Below are 17,039 nucleotides of genomic sequence, written 5' to 3'. Positions count from 1 at the left end.
AAAAATGCAACAATGAATGGAAATCCAAAGTCTCTGTAAATGTTCATTAAAAGTAATGAAAAAAGGTGGGGGGAAAAAACCCCAAACCAAAAACAACATAAGCACCCTGATACAGAATATCATCATGAGTGTTTTGTTCCTAGATCTTACCATCTTTCTTCTTCCTAAGTGAGAAAACCAAAAGCAGACTAAACTCACTACTACTGTCAAGTGAGTTCTGACTCATAGTGAACAACAGTTGAGTTTTCAGACTTTTAAGGGAGGAGACTACTTAACTTTTTTCTAGAGGATTGCCTAGTGGATTCGAACTGATAATCTTTTGGGCAGTAGCCTAACATGTCACATACTATACTACCACATCTCCATCCTAAATAAGAAGGGCATGACGAATTTCTGCTCCAAAACTGATTCTTTCCAATTGTGCCTTTTCCACCCACAGGCATGAGTAATCCAACACAAAGACCCTGAGATCAAAACTGTTACCTTTCTAAACCAAGAAAATAAGTGGAAAAACAAATACATCAGTTTTATTGCAAGTCTTTTTAGTTGGCACATTATATCAGGTCTTTGGAATGGGAGACAAGGCAAAGACTAATCTGGAAAACTTTCCAGCTCTTTTTAAGTCAGAGCTTAAATCAATCAGGATATCTATTTCTCATCTACTCTCATTCTGCTGAGTGAACTAAATGGGGAAGACAGTATAAGAGATGATACAGGTCCTTAGACAGAAAACAAGATAACAAAAAAGCCAAACCACTTTCTATCACATCAGTTTGTACTCATCGTGACCCGCAGGTTAATCAGCATAAAACTGTGCTTCATACAGTTTTCAGTGGTTGGTTTTGGGTTTTGGGGGTTCCTCCCCCAGATGTAGATTACTATCTCACCTCTGAGCAGACTCAAATCTCTAACTTTTTGGCTAGTAGACATGCCCTTAACTGTTTATACCACCTGTAAAAAGAAACAAGATCTTTGCTGTTTGCATTTTATGTATATTTAAAATGTTAGAAGTTTGGTGACGACCCAGAATATACAAGTCAAATGGAAGGGAGGTTCAAAAACATGGTTTTTAATGTACTGAAATATGAAAAAAATGATGACATAAATAAGAGTTGACTGTATCAATTAAAATTCATTTTAAACCCCTGGATCTGGTTCTTCTGATTTCCTTACTTGTACTTATATTGCATTTAGGACTCATAATGCTTCAATAAAGTTATCCTTCTTGTCTGGTATGCTTTATATTAAAATGAACACTTTTTTTGAAATAAAACTTATCTTTAAAACTGGTTTACTTACAATGTTTATATACATTGTTTTTCACTCCAGATCTTTCCCCTTTCCTTTATCCACCTCTCCCTCCACCCATCAAATTGTGCGACAGTATGATTAAGCCCTCATCCCTCTGCTTTTATTGTAAAATCTGACTCTCAAACTTTAACGTTTTTGAACAGATGATTTGAAATAGGAAATCCAAATAGTGATTACCTCATTTTGGAAATTGATAGCAAACTGTCATTTGCAATGTATTTATAGGTTACATTTTTAATTAAGATTTGTGGTATATTATGTTCTTATTATCGGAACAGAACACCAGCTATTCCATCCTTAAACATTAAACTTCCTGCCATCTAATCAGAACTGTCTCATACAAGATGCTCTATTGGGTTTTTAAGTGAACTGCACAGGAGAGCATACTTTTTTTTTCCTCCCCCTGAGGAGCAAGGCGTGTATTCAAACTGCTAGGGGGGTATGACCTTTGGGCTAGTAGTGCAATTCCCTACCAACTAGACCTCCGGCACTCCTTTTAAAAATTACTGTGTAGTAAATCTAATACTAACTGTGTATAAACCCTAAGTCATGGCAACCTAGCGTAAAGAGTTGTGCTGTGGACTCAAAAGTAGGGGGTTCAAATCCAGCTGCTGCTCCGTGGAAGAAGATGGGCATTCTGTGCAATTTGCAGCCCCTGAAAAAACTCTGGAAGTTCAGCTGTGAGCTGGTTCAGGCTCGACAGCAATGAGTGAGTGATGGTATAAACCCTAAGCCATGACCCAAGTCATGGTATTTTCAGTTACTTCATATGTGTGTGTAAGTTGGAAAATGAATAAGGAAGACTGAAAAAAGAGTTGATGCATTTGAACTGTGGTGTTGGAGAAGAGTATTGAATATCCCATGGGCTGCCAAAAGACCAAGCAATTCTGTCTTGAAATGTAACCAGGGAGCTACTTAGAGCTGCTTAGAGGCAAGGATGGTGAAACTTGATCTCACACACTTAGGCATATAATCAGAAGGGGGTTAGTCCCTGGGAAAAAGACATCATACTTGGGAAAATGGAGGGTCATCAGAAAAGAGAAAGACCCTAAAGGAGATGGGTTGACACAGAGACTGCAACAATAGGCAGAGATTGTGAGGATAATGCAAGAGGGAGAAAGTTTCCGTTCTTGGTATATAGAGTCACTATTAAACGGAACCAACTTAATGGCACTTAGCAATAAAAACGCAGTCTAAACTAAGAGAAGAAAATATGTGCAAATGCAGTATTCCCCTCCAACCCCCCATCCCCACCCCAATCCAGGCTATGTTTCTCATTTAGTTTAGAACTCTGGGAGGGAAAGGTAATAAATCAACCTATCTCAGTGTCTAAACTTGGAGAGTGAGTTGAAAACAAAGCTGAAAATTGTTGATTTGTTCTTACTAAGGGAGAGAATAATTTTTTTTTCCTTTCAAAGCTTGGCAGAATCAAGTGAATCCTTTAAAGTGTGCGTGTTACTTGGCTGGTTATATATCAGGGTGATTACTCTTGATTAAAAAAACAACAAACCAATATGACACTTTGCCATCCTTCCCAAATATTGGTAAGACTTTTTAGACTGCCTCCCTTGTTCTGGCATTTGCCAGTTAAATTAAAATTGTAACAATGAAAAAGAGAGTATATAATGCTACTTTGACAGATTTTAGAATAACAGCCAAAGAAAAGTGGAAAGAGTGTTAATTCCTGATGCCCATTTACAACTATTTGTAACTATATATATATATATGTATATATGTATATACATATTTACAACTATTTGTGATCCCGTATACTAATTTAATTGTTGGACAGACTAAGAATGACAGAAGAAGAAATGATGCCTTTGAGCTGTGGTGCTGGAGTAGAGTCTTTAACATACCATGAACCACCAAGAAAACAAATAGGTCTATCTTAGAGAGGGTGAAACCAAATTTCTCCTTGGAGATTAGGATTTTGAAGCTGTCTCACATACTTTGAGCATCTGCATGACCAAGAGGGACCAATCCTTGGAGAAGAACAGCATGCTTGGAAGGGTGGTCGGACAGTGCAAGAGAGGAAGACCCCAGTTGAGATGGTTTGATACAGTAACTGGGGTGATGAGGGTTTGATGTGTTGGAATTAGTGAGACTCTGTGAGGACAGGGCAAGTTTCAGAGCTGCTGTGAGGTTGCTATGAGTCGCAGACGACTTGATGGTGCTTAACAACAACTTACTAATTGATTTACACACACACACACTCTCTCTCTCACACACACACACACTCTCTCTCTCTCTCTCTCTCTCACACACACACACACACACACACGTGCTCTCTCTTCCCCCCACCCCCATAGGAAAGTGGTAAGAAGCTGTGCTGTAATCCCAAAGGCATGCAGTTAGAATACACCATCTACTCTGCAGGAAGAGGATGGACAATCTAGTCTCTGAAAACCCCCTGGAGGGTCAGCTGTAAGTCAGTTCTGACTTGAAGGCACACAGCGACAACAAGAACAAACTAATCCATAGATTCTCAGTAACCCTATAGAACAAAGTCAAACTATCCTGCGGGAGTTTTGAGGTGACATACCAGCAGTGGATTTGGTTTCTATTAATCCATGTTGCCTAAGCAGTATTTCCTTTTTGGCACATTTAAAGATGTTGAAGGGAGAAGTGTAAAGCTACAATGATTATTTTATTATTTAATATTTTAATATTTAATTTCTTTAGAGTAAAGGATTAGTGTGAATGAGGAAGTATAAAATGCATCTCAAAATTGCCTTTTCTTTCTTATTCCTCCTCTCCCAGATTAGCTTTTTTCTATTTCTCTCCTTCTCATTATTTTTTGAGTCAGAACCAACTCATAGTTGACCCTCCAGTGGGTTTTCAGGGCTTGTAAATCACATGAGAGGACAATGCCTTTCTTTCTCCCACGGAGCAGCTGGTGAATTTAAACTTCTCCTTTCACAATTTATCTATTTGAATTTTAACTTGTTCCTGGAAGAGTTAATGCTTCATCCATTCCATGATTTGAAATAATTACTTAGATGATCAGAATAATACCTAGTTGCATAGCTGTTAACCAGTGGGAAATGGAGCTGCTGTGATTGTGAGAAAAACTGTAGATATTAAATAGTAGACCAGGTTTTATAATAGTTTTCGAGGAAACAGGGCTTGGGGGGAGGTGGGGAAATGAAGCAAAGACGCTGAAAGGGGTCAAAAAAGTGATGAAAAAGTATTAAAGATAAGCTGGTATTGCATACCGAAGCTATAGATATCTTCAAAAACAACAGAAAAATAAGATAAACTGGTAGATTGTTCTGTGGACTTCTACTGTCTGGTTCAAATTACTGAGAAAAGTGTAGATGTTTGTAAGTTAGATCCAGTCTTTCTAGGCTGGCTCAGTATTTCTAGTTCATCTCGTATCTTCTCATCTAAGCTAGCTATCTCTCTCCCCTCCTATGAGGATCAGAGGAGGAGATTTGCACTGACATTCACCTATACATTAATTTCTACTATGTACTTTCATGGAATTGTCTATTTTCTGGCTTTTAGAGAAGATGGAGGTTTTTCTACTCATAAATCTTTTCCTATAGGGTGGAGAGAAAAAATAAATTGGCAGTTAGAAAATTTTGGAGATTTAGCTGGGTTCTAGCACTAACCAGTTTGGGGATTCTGTCTTAGACTCTTTGGACCACAGTTTTGTTTTGTTTTAAAAATGTGAACTGAAAAAGGAAATCTATAAACTAATCTCTTAAAGACTCATCCAGTTTAATGATGAGAGATACATTAGTGTATCTAACTGAACTATGTACACAAGTTTTTGTTATGGTTTTAATTATATTATGTTTAATCTGTAGTTTCTATGGTTTGGAAATGAAATATATTGTTTCTTCATGCTGGCATAGGATATTAAAGGCTTCAACCTGGTACTGGAAGGCAGATAGCCACATTTCTCTACTCAACTCATTGCTTTTGAATCAGGACTGACTCATACCTGACTTTCCAGTGGGTTTTCACACTGTAAATTGCACAGGAGGAGATTGCCCACCTTTCTTCGTGGAACAGCTGGTAGATTCTAACTGCTTGTTTTTGAGCTGGCAGCACAAGTCCTTACTCACTAGGCCACCAGAGTGCAAACTACTAGATTTCCGGAAAATTATGCTACAGAGTATATTTAGGTTCAGTGAGTAATATAATTAGTTTAGTGAGCTATGTAGGTGAGGTGCCTGAGTATAGTTTTGGGGCAGTCATCATTTGATGGAAGAAGAGAATGAGCTACAACTTAAATAACCATGAAGATTACTTCTGTTAGTATAATTATTTAAAAAAAATTTTAATTTTAATTGTGATTTTAATGAAAGTTTTCAGAAAAGTCGGATTTTCATTCATTCATTCATTGTTGCACAATTACCTTCCTCTCCCCTCTCCCTTCCCCAGTCCTCTTTGTAATGTACCTCTTATTCTGGACCATTGTCTTACTTATGATGCCTACTCATACATTACTTTTAAACAGTTCTCTGACTCATCTGCTCCAGTAGAGTGACCATTATCTATCCACTCTTTTCCTATTCTCTCATCTACCCAAGTCAGGTCAGCTTCGTAACACTGATGTTATGCAATATTTGTCCTTTTGAGACTGAGACATTTCACTCAGCATAATGTCCTCTAGGGTAACCCAAGTTGTGTAATGTTTTATGATTTCATTATTTTTCAGTACTGCATAGTAAACTATTGTGTGACTTACCATAGTTTTTCTTACATTTGTCTGTTGGTGGGCACTTGGGTTGTTACCATCTCTTTGCTATTGTGAATAACGCTGCAATAAACATGGGTGTACATACATCTGTTTGGATTCGGGTTCTGGTTTTGTTAAGGTATATTAGTATCCATTATTGTTATATTGGTGTGAATTGATGTTGTTGTGTACCGTCAAGTGAGAACTGACCTGTAGATGACCCTCCAGCAGGTTTTCAGAGTTACTATGTACAAATTTTCTTTTCAGAGGAACATAGGAAGAGTAAATTTTTAAGGCTGTTTATATGTGGGGAGTGCTCTGGTGGCTTAGTGGTAAGAGGTTGCATTGCCAATCCAAAGGTGTGTGGTTCAAATCCACCAGCTGCTCCATGGGAAAAAGATTAGCAGTCTCTTCCTGTGTGATTAGCTGCCTCTAAAAACTCCCTGGATGGTCAACTGTGGGTCACTTCCAACTTGACGGTACACAGCAACAGACAACATATGTGTGTGTACGTGCATTGATACCACCGAGTAAAACACACACACTCACTCCCTCTCTCTCTCTCTCTTCATATATATATATAATATAGCTTATATATGTATATGTGTGGGTGTATACACACACATATACATATATATACATACAGTATCTCCCTTGTGGCATGTTGTTTGTTGTTGTTATGTGCCATCGATTATAGCGACCCTATGTACAACAGCCCTAAACTCTGCTTTGTCCTGTGCCAATCGCACTGTTTCTGACACTCCCATCCCGATTATTCCAGTCACTAAATCAATCCACTTCATAGAGGGCCTTCCCCTCCTGCGCTGTCCCTCCACCCTCCCAAGCATGATGTCCTTCTCCAAGGACCTGTCTCTCCTCACAACATGTCCAAAGTATGTTAGATGGAGCCTCAGAATCCTCGCCTCCAAGGAGCCACCCGGTTTAACCCTTTCCAGGATGAATCTGTTTGTTTTCCTAGCAGTCCATGGTATTCTCAATACTCTTCTCCAGCACCACAGCTCAAAGGCATCAATTCTCCTTCGATCCTCCTTGGTCATTGTCCAACTCTCTGATGCATAACAAGTGATTGCAAAGACCATGGCCTGTATCAAATGCACCTTAGTCTCCAGAGAGACACCATTGCTCTTCAGTACTTTGGAGAGGTCCCTAACAGCAAACTTTCCCATGGCAATGCACCTTTTAATTTCCTGGCTGCTGGTGCCAAGACTGTTGACTATGGAGCCAAGCAAACTAAAGCTGTGTACAATCTCAATCTCTTCACCATCCATCTTCATGCTGCTGATTGGTCCAGTGGTGAAAATCTTTGTCTTCTTGACATTGAGCCTCAATCCATATTGTAGGCTGCAGTCCTTGACACTCTGCAGCAGGTGCTTCAGGTCCACTTCAGTTTCAGCAAGCAGGATTGTGTCATCTGCATAACACAGATTGTTGATAAATCGTCCACCAATATTGACCCCACATTTCTGCTCATAGAGCCCAGCCTCCCGGATAACCTGTTCTGCATATAGGTTGAAAAGGTATGGAGATAGGATGCATCCCTGGTGTATGCCCTTCCCAATTTTGAACCATGCAGTGTTCCCTTGCTCTGTTCTGACGACTGCCTCCTGGTCCAAGTATAGGTTTCGCATTAGCACTATCAAGTGTTCTGGGATTCCCATTCTTCTCAGAGTTAGCCACAGTTTGTTATGATCCACACAGTCAAATGCCTTTGCATAGTCAATGAAACACAAACAGACAATCCTCTGGTATTCTCTGCTTTCAGCTAAGATCCATCTAACATCAGCTACAATATCCCTAGTACCACAACCCCTTCTAAACCCAGACTGGACTTCTGGTAGTTCTCTGCTGATGTGCTGTTCCAGTCGTTTTTGGATAATCTTCAGTAAAATCTTGCTTGCATATGAAATTAGTGAGATTGTTCTATCGTTTCCACACTCTGTTGGGTCACCTTTCTTTGGGATAGGAACAAATATAGATCTCTTCCAGTCAGTTGGCCAAGTGGTTGTTCTCCAGATTTCTTGGCACAACTTGGTGAGCATGTCCAGGGCAGCATCTGTTAGCTGAAATATGTCAATTGGTATACCATCTATTCCTGGAGCCTTATTTTTTGCCATTTCCTTCAAAGCAGCCTGAACTTCTTCTTTCATGACCATAGGCTCTTGCTCATATATTGTTTCATGAAATATGAGCAAGAGCCTTGTGGCATAGTGATTAATATATTGTCTCCTAATGGAAAGGTCAGTAGTTCAAACTCACCAGCTTCTTTATTGGAGAAACATCAGAAGCTTCCTCCAATAAAGATTTACAGCTTTGAAAATCTGAAGGTTTGTTATAAAGCAGAACCAAATATGTAGCTGTGAATTTGAGACACACACACACACACACACACACACACACACACACATTTTTTGTGTTTGTGTATCCTTTTGAATCAGAACCTTCAGCAGGTTTCCAGAGGTAGAAAATTGCATAGGAAGAAATTGCCCATCTTTTTCCTACAGAAAAGCTGGTAGACTCAAACCATAAACTTTTTTGTATTGGCAGCACAACTCCTTAACATTAAGCCTATATGTTACTATTATTTGTTATCAAGTTGAAATTGACTCATAGCTGACCTTCCAGCAGGTTTTCAGAGGCTGTAAATTGCATGAGAGTAGATTGCCCATCTTTTCCTGTGGCGCAGTGGTAGATTCAAATTGCCTGCCTTTGGGTTGGCAACACAATTTTTTACCCACTAGGCCACCAGAGTTCACCATATATGTATATACGTGTAATTGTATATATGTGTGTATTCTGTCAAGTCAGAACCATTGTTGTGTACCATCAATCTGACTCTCCAGCAGAGGAGATTGCCCATACTTCCTTCCCCCATGAAGCAGCTGGTGGATTGGAACTGCATACCTTTGAGTTTCCAGCACAACTCAAAACATATATACTTACATCCATATAGAGAGATACACATATAATTTTTTTTGCTCTTGCTTTGGTATATAGGGAATATAGGATTTATAGTAAAATACTATTAAATATACCTTCTTCATTGTCGTCTATAATTGAATCCATCTTCGATGAACACATTTTAAATCTATCCTGGCCTAAATCATTACTAGAACAGTCTCCAAAGAGAGACTAAGGGAGTGCCTTATAACCTCAACCAAGAAGTATCCTGCTCACAGTTGGCTTTGCAATTTACAAGGTAATTTAAATTACATTTCTTTACTTTTGCTGATTCCATGGAACTACATTTCTCTGAGAACCGCTATTGACCTGTCAATATTAGCTGCCAGTTGGCAGGGAGGATTCACCTAGATTAGTTGGTTACTTCCTGTTCCTGTCTACAGACTTGGAAAAATGGAGAGAATTTACTTTCCTCCAAAGGTTTCTCAGAACACAGTGGTACAGAATGTTCAGAAGTAGGAAAATTCCTTTAAAAGCTATGTCTGCTTGCCCTCAGATAAACATTTCCATTAATATTTCATCTCATTTTGAGCGTCTTTCCAGTTTGTAGTATTTTTTCAATGTATGTAGGTGGCCCAAAACCATATGTTAAAAGCATTTTTCCAAAAGCATTCAATTTTGTCTTACTATAAACTGTTTTTCTTATTTCCCTGTCATTGAGCAGCAGCTTCTCAAAATGGACTAAAAACCCTTTTCCTAGTTTTTTTTATTTCTCTCTGATTATGCTGATGTCTTTATCCTTTTGAGAGCTCATACATGTTTTTCTAACACATTTAAGAATTGACTATCCTTCACTCTCCGTCTTACTATTTTTAGATATTGAATGTTCCAAAAGTCATCGCTCTGTACACATACACAAGAAGCAATCTCCTGCTCGCAGTGATTTTACTGTCTTAGTCTACTTAAAAATGCTTAATTTTACAAGTTATTGTGCACATTAAAAGATACTTTGAAGTGATTTTTAATTCCATATGTTATTGTTGTTGTTATGTGCCATCGAGTCACTTGTGACTCATAGTGATCCTGTGTACAACAGCTCTGAAACTTGCTCTATCCTCACCGTCTCTGACACACCTACCACCATAACCCTAGTCAGTGAATCAATCCATCTCATTGATGGCACCCTCTCTTTCTCCATCACTCCACCCTTCCAAGCATGATGTCCCTCCCTGTCCATGGACGGTCCGTCCTTACAACATGGCCAAAGTATAGCAGAAGAAGCCTCATAATCTCTGCTTCCAAGGAGCAGCCTGGATTCATCCTCTCCAGGACAAACCTGCTTGTTCTCCTGGCAGTCCATGGTATAGTCAACACTCTTCACCAACTCCACAGCTCAAAGGCATCAAGTCTCCTTCTGTCATTCCCTAGTCATTGTCCAGCTCTCTGATGCATAGCAAGCAATTGCAAAGAGCTTTGGGTGAGGATTCATAAATGGAAAAGTAGAATCTCTTATTTTTAGGATATAGTTTTATTCTGCCTATTGTTGTTATGTTCCATTAAGTTGACTACGACTTAAAGTGACCCTATGAACAATAGCCCTGAACTCTGCCCAGTCTCACCATCTCTGACACACTTGCTCCCATTGTCAGTCACTGTGTCAATCCATCTCATCTGCTATGTTCTTCTACTGTGCTGACCCTCTCCCTTTCCAAGCATGATGTCCTTTTCCATGGACAGGACATGATGTCCTTTTTCCATGTTGCCTCCTGGTAGCATGTCTGAAGAATGTGAAACGGAGTTTCAAAATCTTTGCCTCCAAGAAGCAATCTGGTTTCACATCCCCAGGACAAACCTGTTTGTTCTCTTAGCAGTCCATGGTGTGTTCAGTACTTTCATCCAGCACTACTCAAAGGCATCAATTCTTCTTTTGTTACCCTTCGTCTACTAAATTTTATTTCTTTCCTTTCCATTCATCTGCCATAAAAACCATGGGCTTGCCACATAGCATATCCTTTCATCTTTATCATAGATACGTCTCCACAATACTGTCTTTCATCCCAACAAATGAACACTGCATCGGACAGGCAAAGGAAAAGGAGAGTGCAGGTGATTCTGCATCTGCTTTACCTCTTATGAGTTCTTGAGAACACATGTTTAAAATTGAGAACAGTACTTAAAATTCCTAGAAAGTAAAATCTGGATGAAACTTCTCAGACTATTTAATGCCCCTTTAATGTACTCCATGCCCTTGCTTAGAGTTCCTTTTTCTCCCCAGTCAACTTGGCCAGATGCAAAATACAATTTATCTTCTAGCACCCTACCTGCAGTCCTTGAAAAAAGACATTATGATGGAAAAGGAGAAGAGTCAGAGAAAGGAAAGGAAGAGCTCATGAAGACGGGTTGGCCCAGTGACTCTAGTAATGGGCTCGATCATATGAGGGATGGTGAGGATGGAGCACGATAGGGCAGGGTTCAGAGCAATTGTTTATAGGGTCACTAGGAGTTGTGGTCAACTAGACAATGCCAAAGCAACAAGTATTTGAATGCCCTGCAACTTATGTCATAATATAATGTGTTTTTGTTCATTTTCTGTTTACCTTTTAATATTTAATTTATTGCTTGAGCAGATGCATTTTTAATAAGAAAGATTTATATATACATTTTAGTGAGTTAAATAAGAGAATTGACGATAATGTCCTTTTAAAATTATTTCATTTATGGTGTTTTTGTTAACAAATCATTTGGCTCACGATTTTAGGAAGAAAATAAATGACTTCATTTGTTTTGTTGAGAAGACATCATGGTATTTTAAAGATACGTTATTTAATATGTTTTATAGTGTGATTCATTTTCTTCTGAAGCTGCCAAAAGATCTGCCTTACATAGAGATACTTTTTATAGATGCTGTTAGGAGAGGATTGATCTCTTACTGTTCATAAAAGCTGTTGCTGATGTTGAACAAAACTAGAAAGTGAAAAAAATGGAGAGATTAAATTAATCCTTAAAGATAATATGTGCCCCTTATGGCACTATTATTTGTATGAGTAATGAAAAAATAGTGAGAAAGTAATCTCATCTAATTCTTCCTAATCAACTCTTGTTGTGTACTGTCAAGTCAGAACTGGCAGGTAATCAGAGGCAGTTAATTGCAAGGGAGGAGACTGCCCATTCTTCTCCCACAGAGTAGCTGGTGGATTTGAACCATGTGCATTTGGGATTGCAATGCAAGACAGCTATTACAGAAAATTTCCCTACTGGAGCATTAGAATAATGCCTCAAGTTATTTGATGTAGAGAACAGAAAGCTTTTCCTTCCTCATTTGCTTTTTATTTTAGTACCTTTGCTATAGATTATCCAGGACTTGAATACTGATGTTGATAATTTACTTGGTGTTGTTTTTACGTCATCTTTTTCAGCGAAACTGGGCATTTAGGTCTTGAAAGAATACACCTCTTAGTATTGCTTGTTGGTTTGTGTTTACTCAAGGCATTGAGTTAATCCGTCTCTTCCTGGCTCTTCCTCTCCTGTGCTGTCCCTCCACCCTTCCCAGCATGATGTCCCTCTCCAAGGACTCGTCCTACTATACCAATAATATGATACCAATAATATTAGAAGGCACCTGTCCCAACTCTAAAACATTTACTTATATACTTATTTTACAAAAAAGTCTACAGTGTTTACATTACTTCAGAAGAAGTCTACACTTTATCATTCGACAGTGATTTGCTGCAGAATTTAAATATCCTACTATATTGAACTATTTAAAACTACATTACCTACTTGGTGCCATTTTATTATAATCTGCACTTTTAATGTTTGATATTTAACAGATTATTTTACTAAACAAGTATTTTACTGATGGTGCAATTAATGCTGCCTTTCAAAAATCTAGTGGAGTAATTCTTCTCTGTCCTTATTATAGGGCCACTATGAGTTCTGGTGGCCTACTGGTAAGAAACTGTGCTGCAATTCCAAAGACATGCAATTTGAATCCATTAGCTGCTTCACAGGAGAAGAATGAACAATCTTCTACTATGCAATTTACTCCCATGCCATGCTGCCTCTAAACACCCTCTGGAGAATCAGCTGTGAATCAGTTCCAACTCGATGGTACATAACAATAGCAACACGAGTTAATAGAAGGAGACCTGGTGATCTAGGGGTAATGAGTTGTACTGCTAACCCAAAGGCAGGCCGTTTGAATCCACTAGCTACTACGTGAGAGAAATACGGCCAGTCTCCTCCTGTATGTTTTGCAGTCTTGGAACAGCTGCTGAAGTGTCGGCTATTGGTTGGTTCCCATCATTGCTAATTATGATCCTGCTCTGAGACTCTTCAGCATCTGTCTTTAGTGTTTATATCTCAGGCAGCTATCCACATATATAGAAAGTATCTAATAAGCATTTATTTGAATGGATTTAACCATTTTTTATATCTTCTATTACAGCCCACTGTTTGTAACATGGAAGATTGGTCGAGACAAAAGATTGCGTGGATGCATAGGTACTTTTTCTGCCATGAATTTGCATTCAGGACTCAGGGAGTACACACTTACCAGGTGAACACCAATTTTTGTTGCCTCTGCTTGTACATTAAAAATCTTTATGGAATTTGAAACTGATACTTTAATCTCTTTTGCCTTATTGAATTATTACCTTTTCTATTACTTAATATCAGACTCTTTTTTTTACTGTTTACTTACTCTCTAGTGCAATGTTATTGACATATATTATCATAAGATACTGTGTGATTACATGTATTCTGTGATAGATGTTTTGAAGAGGGGTTCCCCCCACCAATGACTAAATGACTCTTTGTAACTTGAAAATCTTTGGCCAAATGTCCTGTGTTACTGAATATATTGCCTTTTATACTAACAGTCATTATGTGCTTAATAGTGACCATTTAAAAAAATAATTGATGTCTGTTTAATTGTGCACATTTTGTTATATACTTCTGAAATTGAAGGGAGAAAAATCAGGAGAAAGTGGTACCCCAACCTAGCATCGTACTCATTTACACTTCACCTAGAATTAATTGTAGCTTACTGATTTTGTTTCATCACACAGAGACCAATTAATGAATAACTTATAATAGTTGTTAAGATTTAGTTCCTAGTTTCTGAACTCATAAAAACCTATCTCACATGCCATCTGATTGTTTTTGTTCAAGTTTAGATTTCTAGCAAACTATGTTCCAGAATTATTTCAAAAGAAGAAAATGCCTTAAATAATAAGCTATTAGTAAAGGAATTTCCTGTTTTTGTTCATATTTTAGGGTCATTATCTGATACAGTTTCTATAGTTGTAGCATGCAATGTCTGTCCAACAAGAAATTGGTCCCTGCTGACTATTGGGCAACTTGCTTTACCTCTGTGAGTAAAGTAGTAATTACAGTATTTTTTATAGATTTAAAGAAATGTTAGAGGAAAGAAATAATAGCATTAGAGTCATTGCAGTGTATGATGTTCTAATTGTGCAGGCTCAGAACACTAGTTATTAAAATGCTGGTAGTTGAGCTTAATATTTTCTTTTATGGAACTGTACAGTCAGTCATTCCCAGCTACAGAATTTTCTTGCTTATAGTAAAATCTCAAAGGAAAAGTAGTGGTTTGGAAGGTCACTTTCATTCTTAGCTTTTTTTAAAAAAAATTTTATTACTTTCTGTGTGCATGTACCATCAAATTGGATCTGACTGGTACAGGAGGAGATGGCCCCTCCTTCTCTGGCAGAGCATCTGGTGGATTCGAACCGTATATCCCTGGGATTGCATTCTTAGCTTTTTTCCCCCACAGATATTCAACTTGAAGTTTGAACTTTCTTAAATAAAATTAAGACATCAAGGGACTCAAAACGCACATCATAGAAATAGCTTCAACTTGGTAAATAGAGTGTAAGATAAACAGGGGATGTTGGCTTTTGCTTTTGACTTTTCTTTACATCTAATACAATGTCTCATTGTATTATGAAAATTTTTATGCCGTTATTGTTATATTATTATAAATGGCTACTATAATGGTTAATTGTAAATGGCTAATTTTTTAATGTTATAAAATTCTGCCAGTGACAATTCTAAGGGGCGGACTTGTACATATGAAATTACTCCATTAATAACTAAATCAAAACCCATTTACCATAAATTTTCTAAAAAGCTGTATGAGGAACTTTGGTTCTTTGGCATGATATAGGAAAAGGAATCTATGGCCCAATAAATTTGAGAAATGTTTGTTAATCAGATTTAAACTGCATCCTGGACGTGCTCACTACGTGACCAACCTACTGGAAGAAATCTCTATTTGTTTCCATTTCAAGGAAAGACAATACTACATGTTATAAAATCAAGAAATGTGTGTTTCAGAGTTGTATCCTTTCTTTAGACATATTCAATCTATATGTTGATCAGATAATTTAAGAACCTGGGTTATTTGAAAAAGAATGTGGTATCAAGATTGGAGGAGGACTCGTTAGCAACTTATGTTATGCAGATGACACAACCTTCTTTGTAGAAGGTGAAGAAGAGTTAAAACACTTAATGAAGAAGATAAAAGACTATAGCTTTCAATATGGATTACATTTCAGCATCAAAGAAAAGAAAATCCTTACAACTAAACCAGTAGAAAAATTCTCAATAAATGGATAAAAGATTGAAGTAGTCAATCATTTCATTTTACTTGGATCAACCATCAGTACCCATGATAACAGCAGTCAGGAAATCAAAGGACATGTTGCATTAGGGAAATCTTCTGTCACAGACTCTTGAAAATACTAAAATGCAGGGATGTCAGTTTAAAGACTAAAGTGCACCAGATCCAAGCCATGATACTTTCAATTGGTTCTTATACATCTGTCTAAAGAGCAGAAAATAGGACATGGGGGCACAAGGCCATGAACATCTCTCTGAAAGGGCCAGAGGGAGTGATAATAGCACAGCCCCTATTGCCCCAGAGCAGAAAGCAGATAAAGAGCCTGTAGTTCAGTCCCATTGTGCCTCTGGAGCCACAGCAGCAGGAAGAAGTTCATTTTTTTTGTCAGAAAATGCTATGGAACTGAGAATGGGGTTTATTAGGGAAGTAAGTTGGAGAGTGGAGGTGGCAAAATATATCACCCAATACATGTCCAGGTTTTAGCCCAAGTTCCAAGGCACAGTTTCTTATTTAGGCCAGGCTCTGGTTTCAGTTCAGCACTCAAATCTAAATCACCCAGTAAAGTTTGCTTCTGAGCAGTTATAAGCCAACTTCTCCTTCACGCATCTGGCAAGAACAGAAGAAGCCTTTAACTGTGGCCAGGACACAGTTTCTCCACAGAAATGCCACAGTCTTTCCACCACCATCACCAGGGTCTTGCCACCAGAGTCTTACTCTCAACACTCTTGCTCCAGGCTCTCTCAAGTCTTTCCTGCCACAAATCTAGCACCTCAGTGTGGGAAGCACCCTTTCTCTTATCTTAGTCCCACAGTTTTGATGATTTGCAAGACCATGCTGATTTGCAAGACCATGTGCCTGCGATTAAGGTAGCTGGAGACTAGATGGGGCTAACTGTAATGGCTTTTTTAAAAAAAGCCAACTTTTAGGCTAACATCACAACATCTGAAAGTTAGACAATGAATAAGAAGAAAATCAGGACCTTTAAAAATGGGGTATTAGGTAGCCAAAAACCAAACAAATCTGTCTCGAAGGAAGTGTATCCAGAGTGCTCTTTGGAGGCAAGGATGTTGAAATTTTGTCTCACACACTATGGGCATGGCATCAGGAGTTGCCAGTCCTTTTTCCTTGGAAAAAGACATCATGCTGGGGAATATAGAGGATCAGCAAAAGAGAGGAGAACCCGGAGCAAAGTGGATTGACACAGTGACAGCAAGAATAGGTTTGAACATGGCAGAGATCATGACGATGGCACAGGTTAGGGCAAAGTTCAGATTTTCATAGAGTTACTATGAGTTTTAGACAACTTAGAGGCACCTAACAACAATAACTACTTCAATGTAGCACTTCTCAGGTTCTATTATGTTAATGTTATTGTTATGTGCCAATATATGTGCTGACTCTCAAGGTATTTTAGAGTCTGCAAGGATTCTGAGGCTCTGTCTAACTTACTTTGGACATGTAGTGAGGAGAGAC

The 17,039-nt window shown here is 38.3% G+C and overlaps 1 protein-coding gene across 2 annotated transcripts in view; it reads left to right on the top strand.

Moving 5' to 3' along the window:
- Positions 1-17,039, top strand: part of AMMECR1 (Alport syndrome, mental retardation, midface hypoplasia and elliptocytosis chromosomal region gene 1) — a 230,191-nt gene that overhangs the window by 116,726 nt on the left and 96,426 nt on the right. Inside the window, exon 2 of one of the 2 annotated variants that reach the window (XM_006889917.1) lies at positions 13,371-13,481. The exons of the other annotated variant lie outside the window; for it this stretch is intronic. Coding sequence (XP_006889979.1) covers positions 13,371-13,481 — 111 coding nt within the window. The remainder of the gene's footprint in view (positions 1-13,370; positions 13,482-17,039) is intronic. 2 annotated transcript variants of the gene reach the window in all.

The sequence above is a fragment of the Elephantulus edwardii genome, unplaced genomic scaffold (assembly GCF_000299155.1).
Source record: "Elephantulus edwardii isolate Elephantulus edwardi_28Jun2011 unplaced genomic scaffold, EleEdw1.0 scaffold00083, whole genome shotgun sequence".
In the NCBI taxonomy this organism is placed as follows: Eukaryota; Metazoa; Chordata; class Mammalia; order Macroscelidea; family Macroscelididae; genus Elephantulus; species Elephantulus edwardii.
The sequence above is the reverse complement of the archived record's forward strand: the minus strand, read 5'-3'. Positions and strand labels throughout refer to the sequence as shown.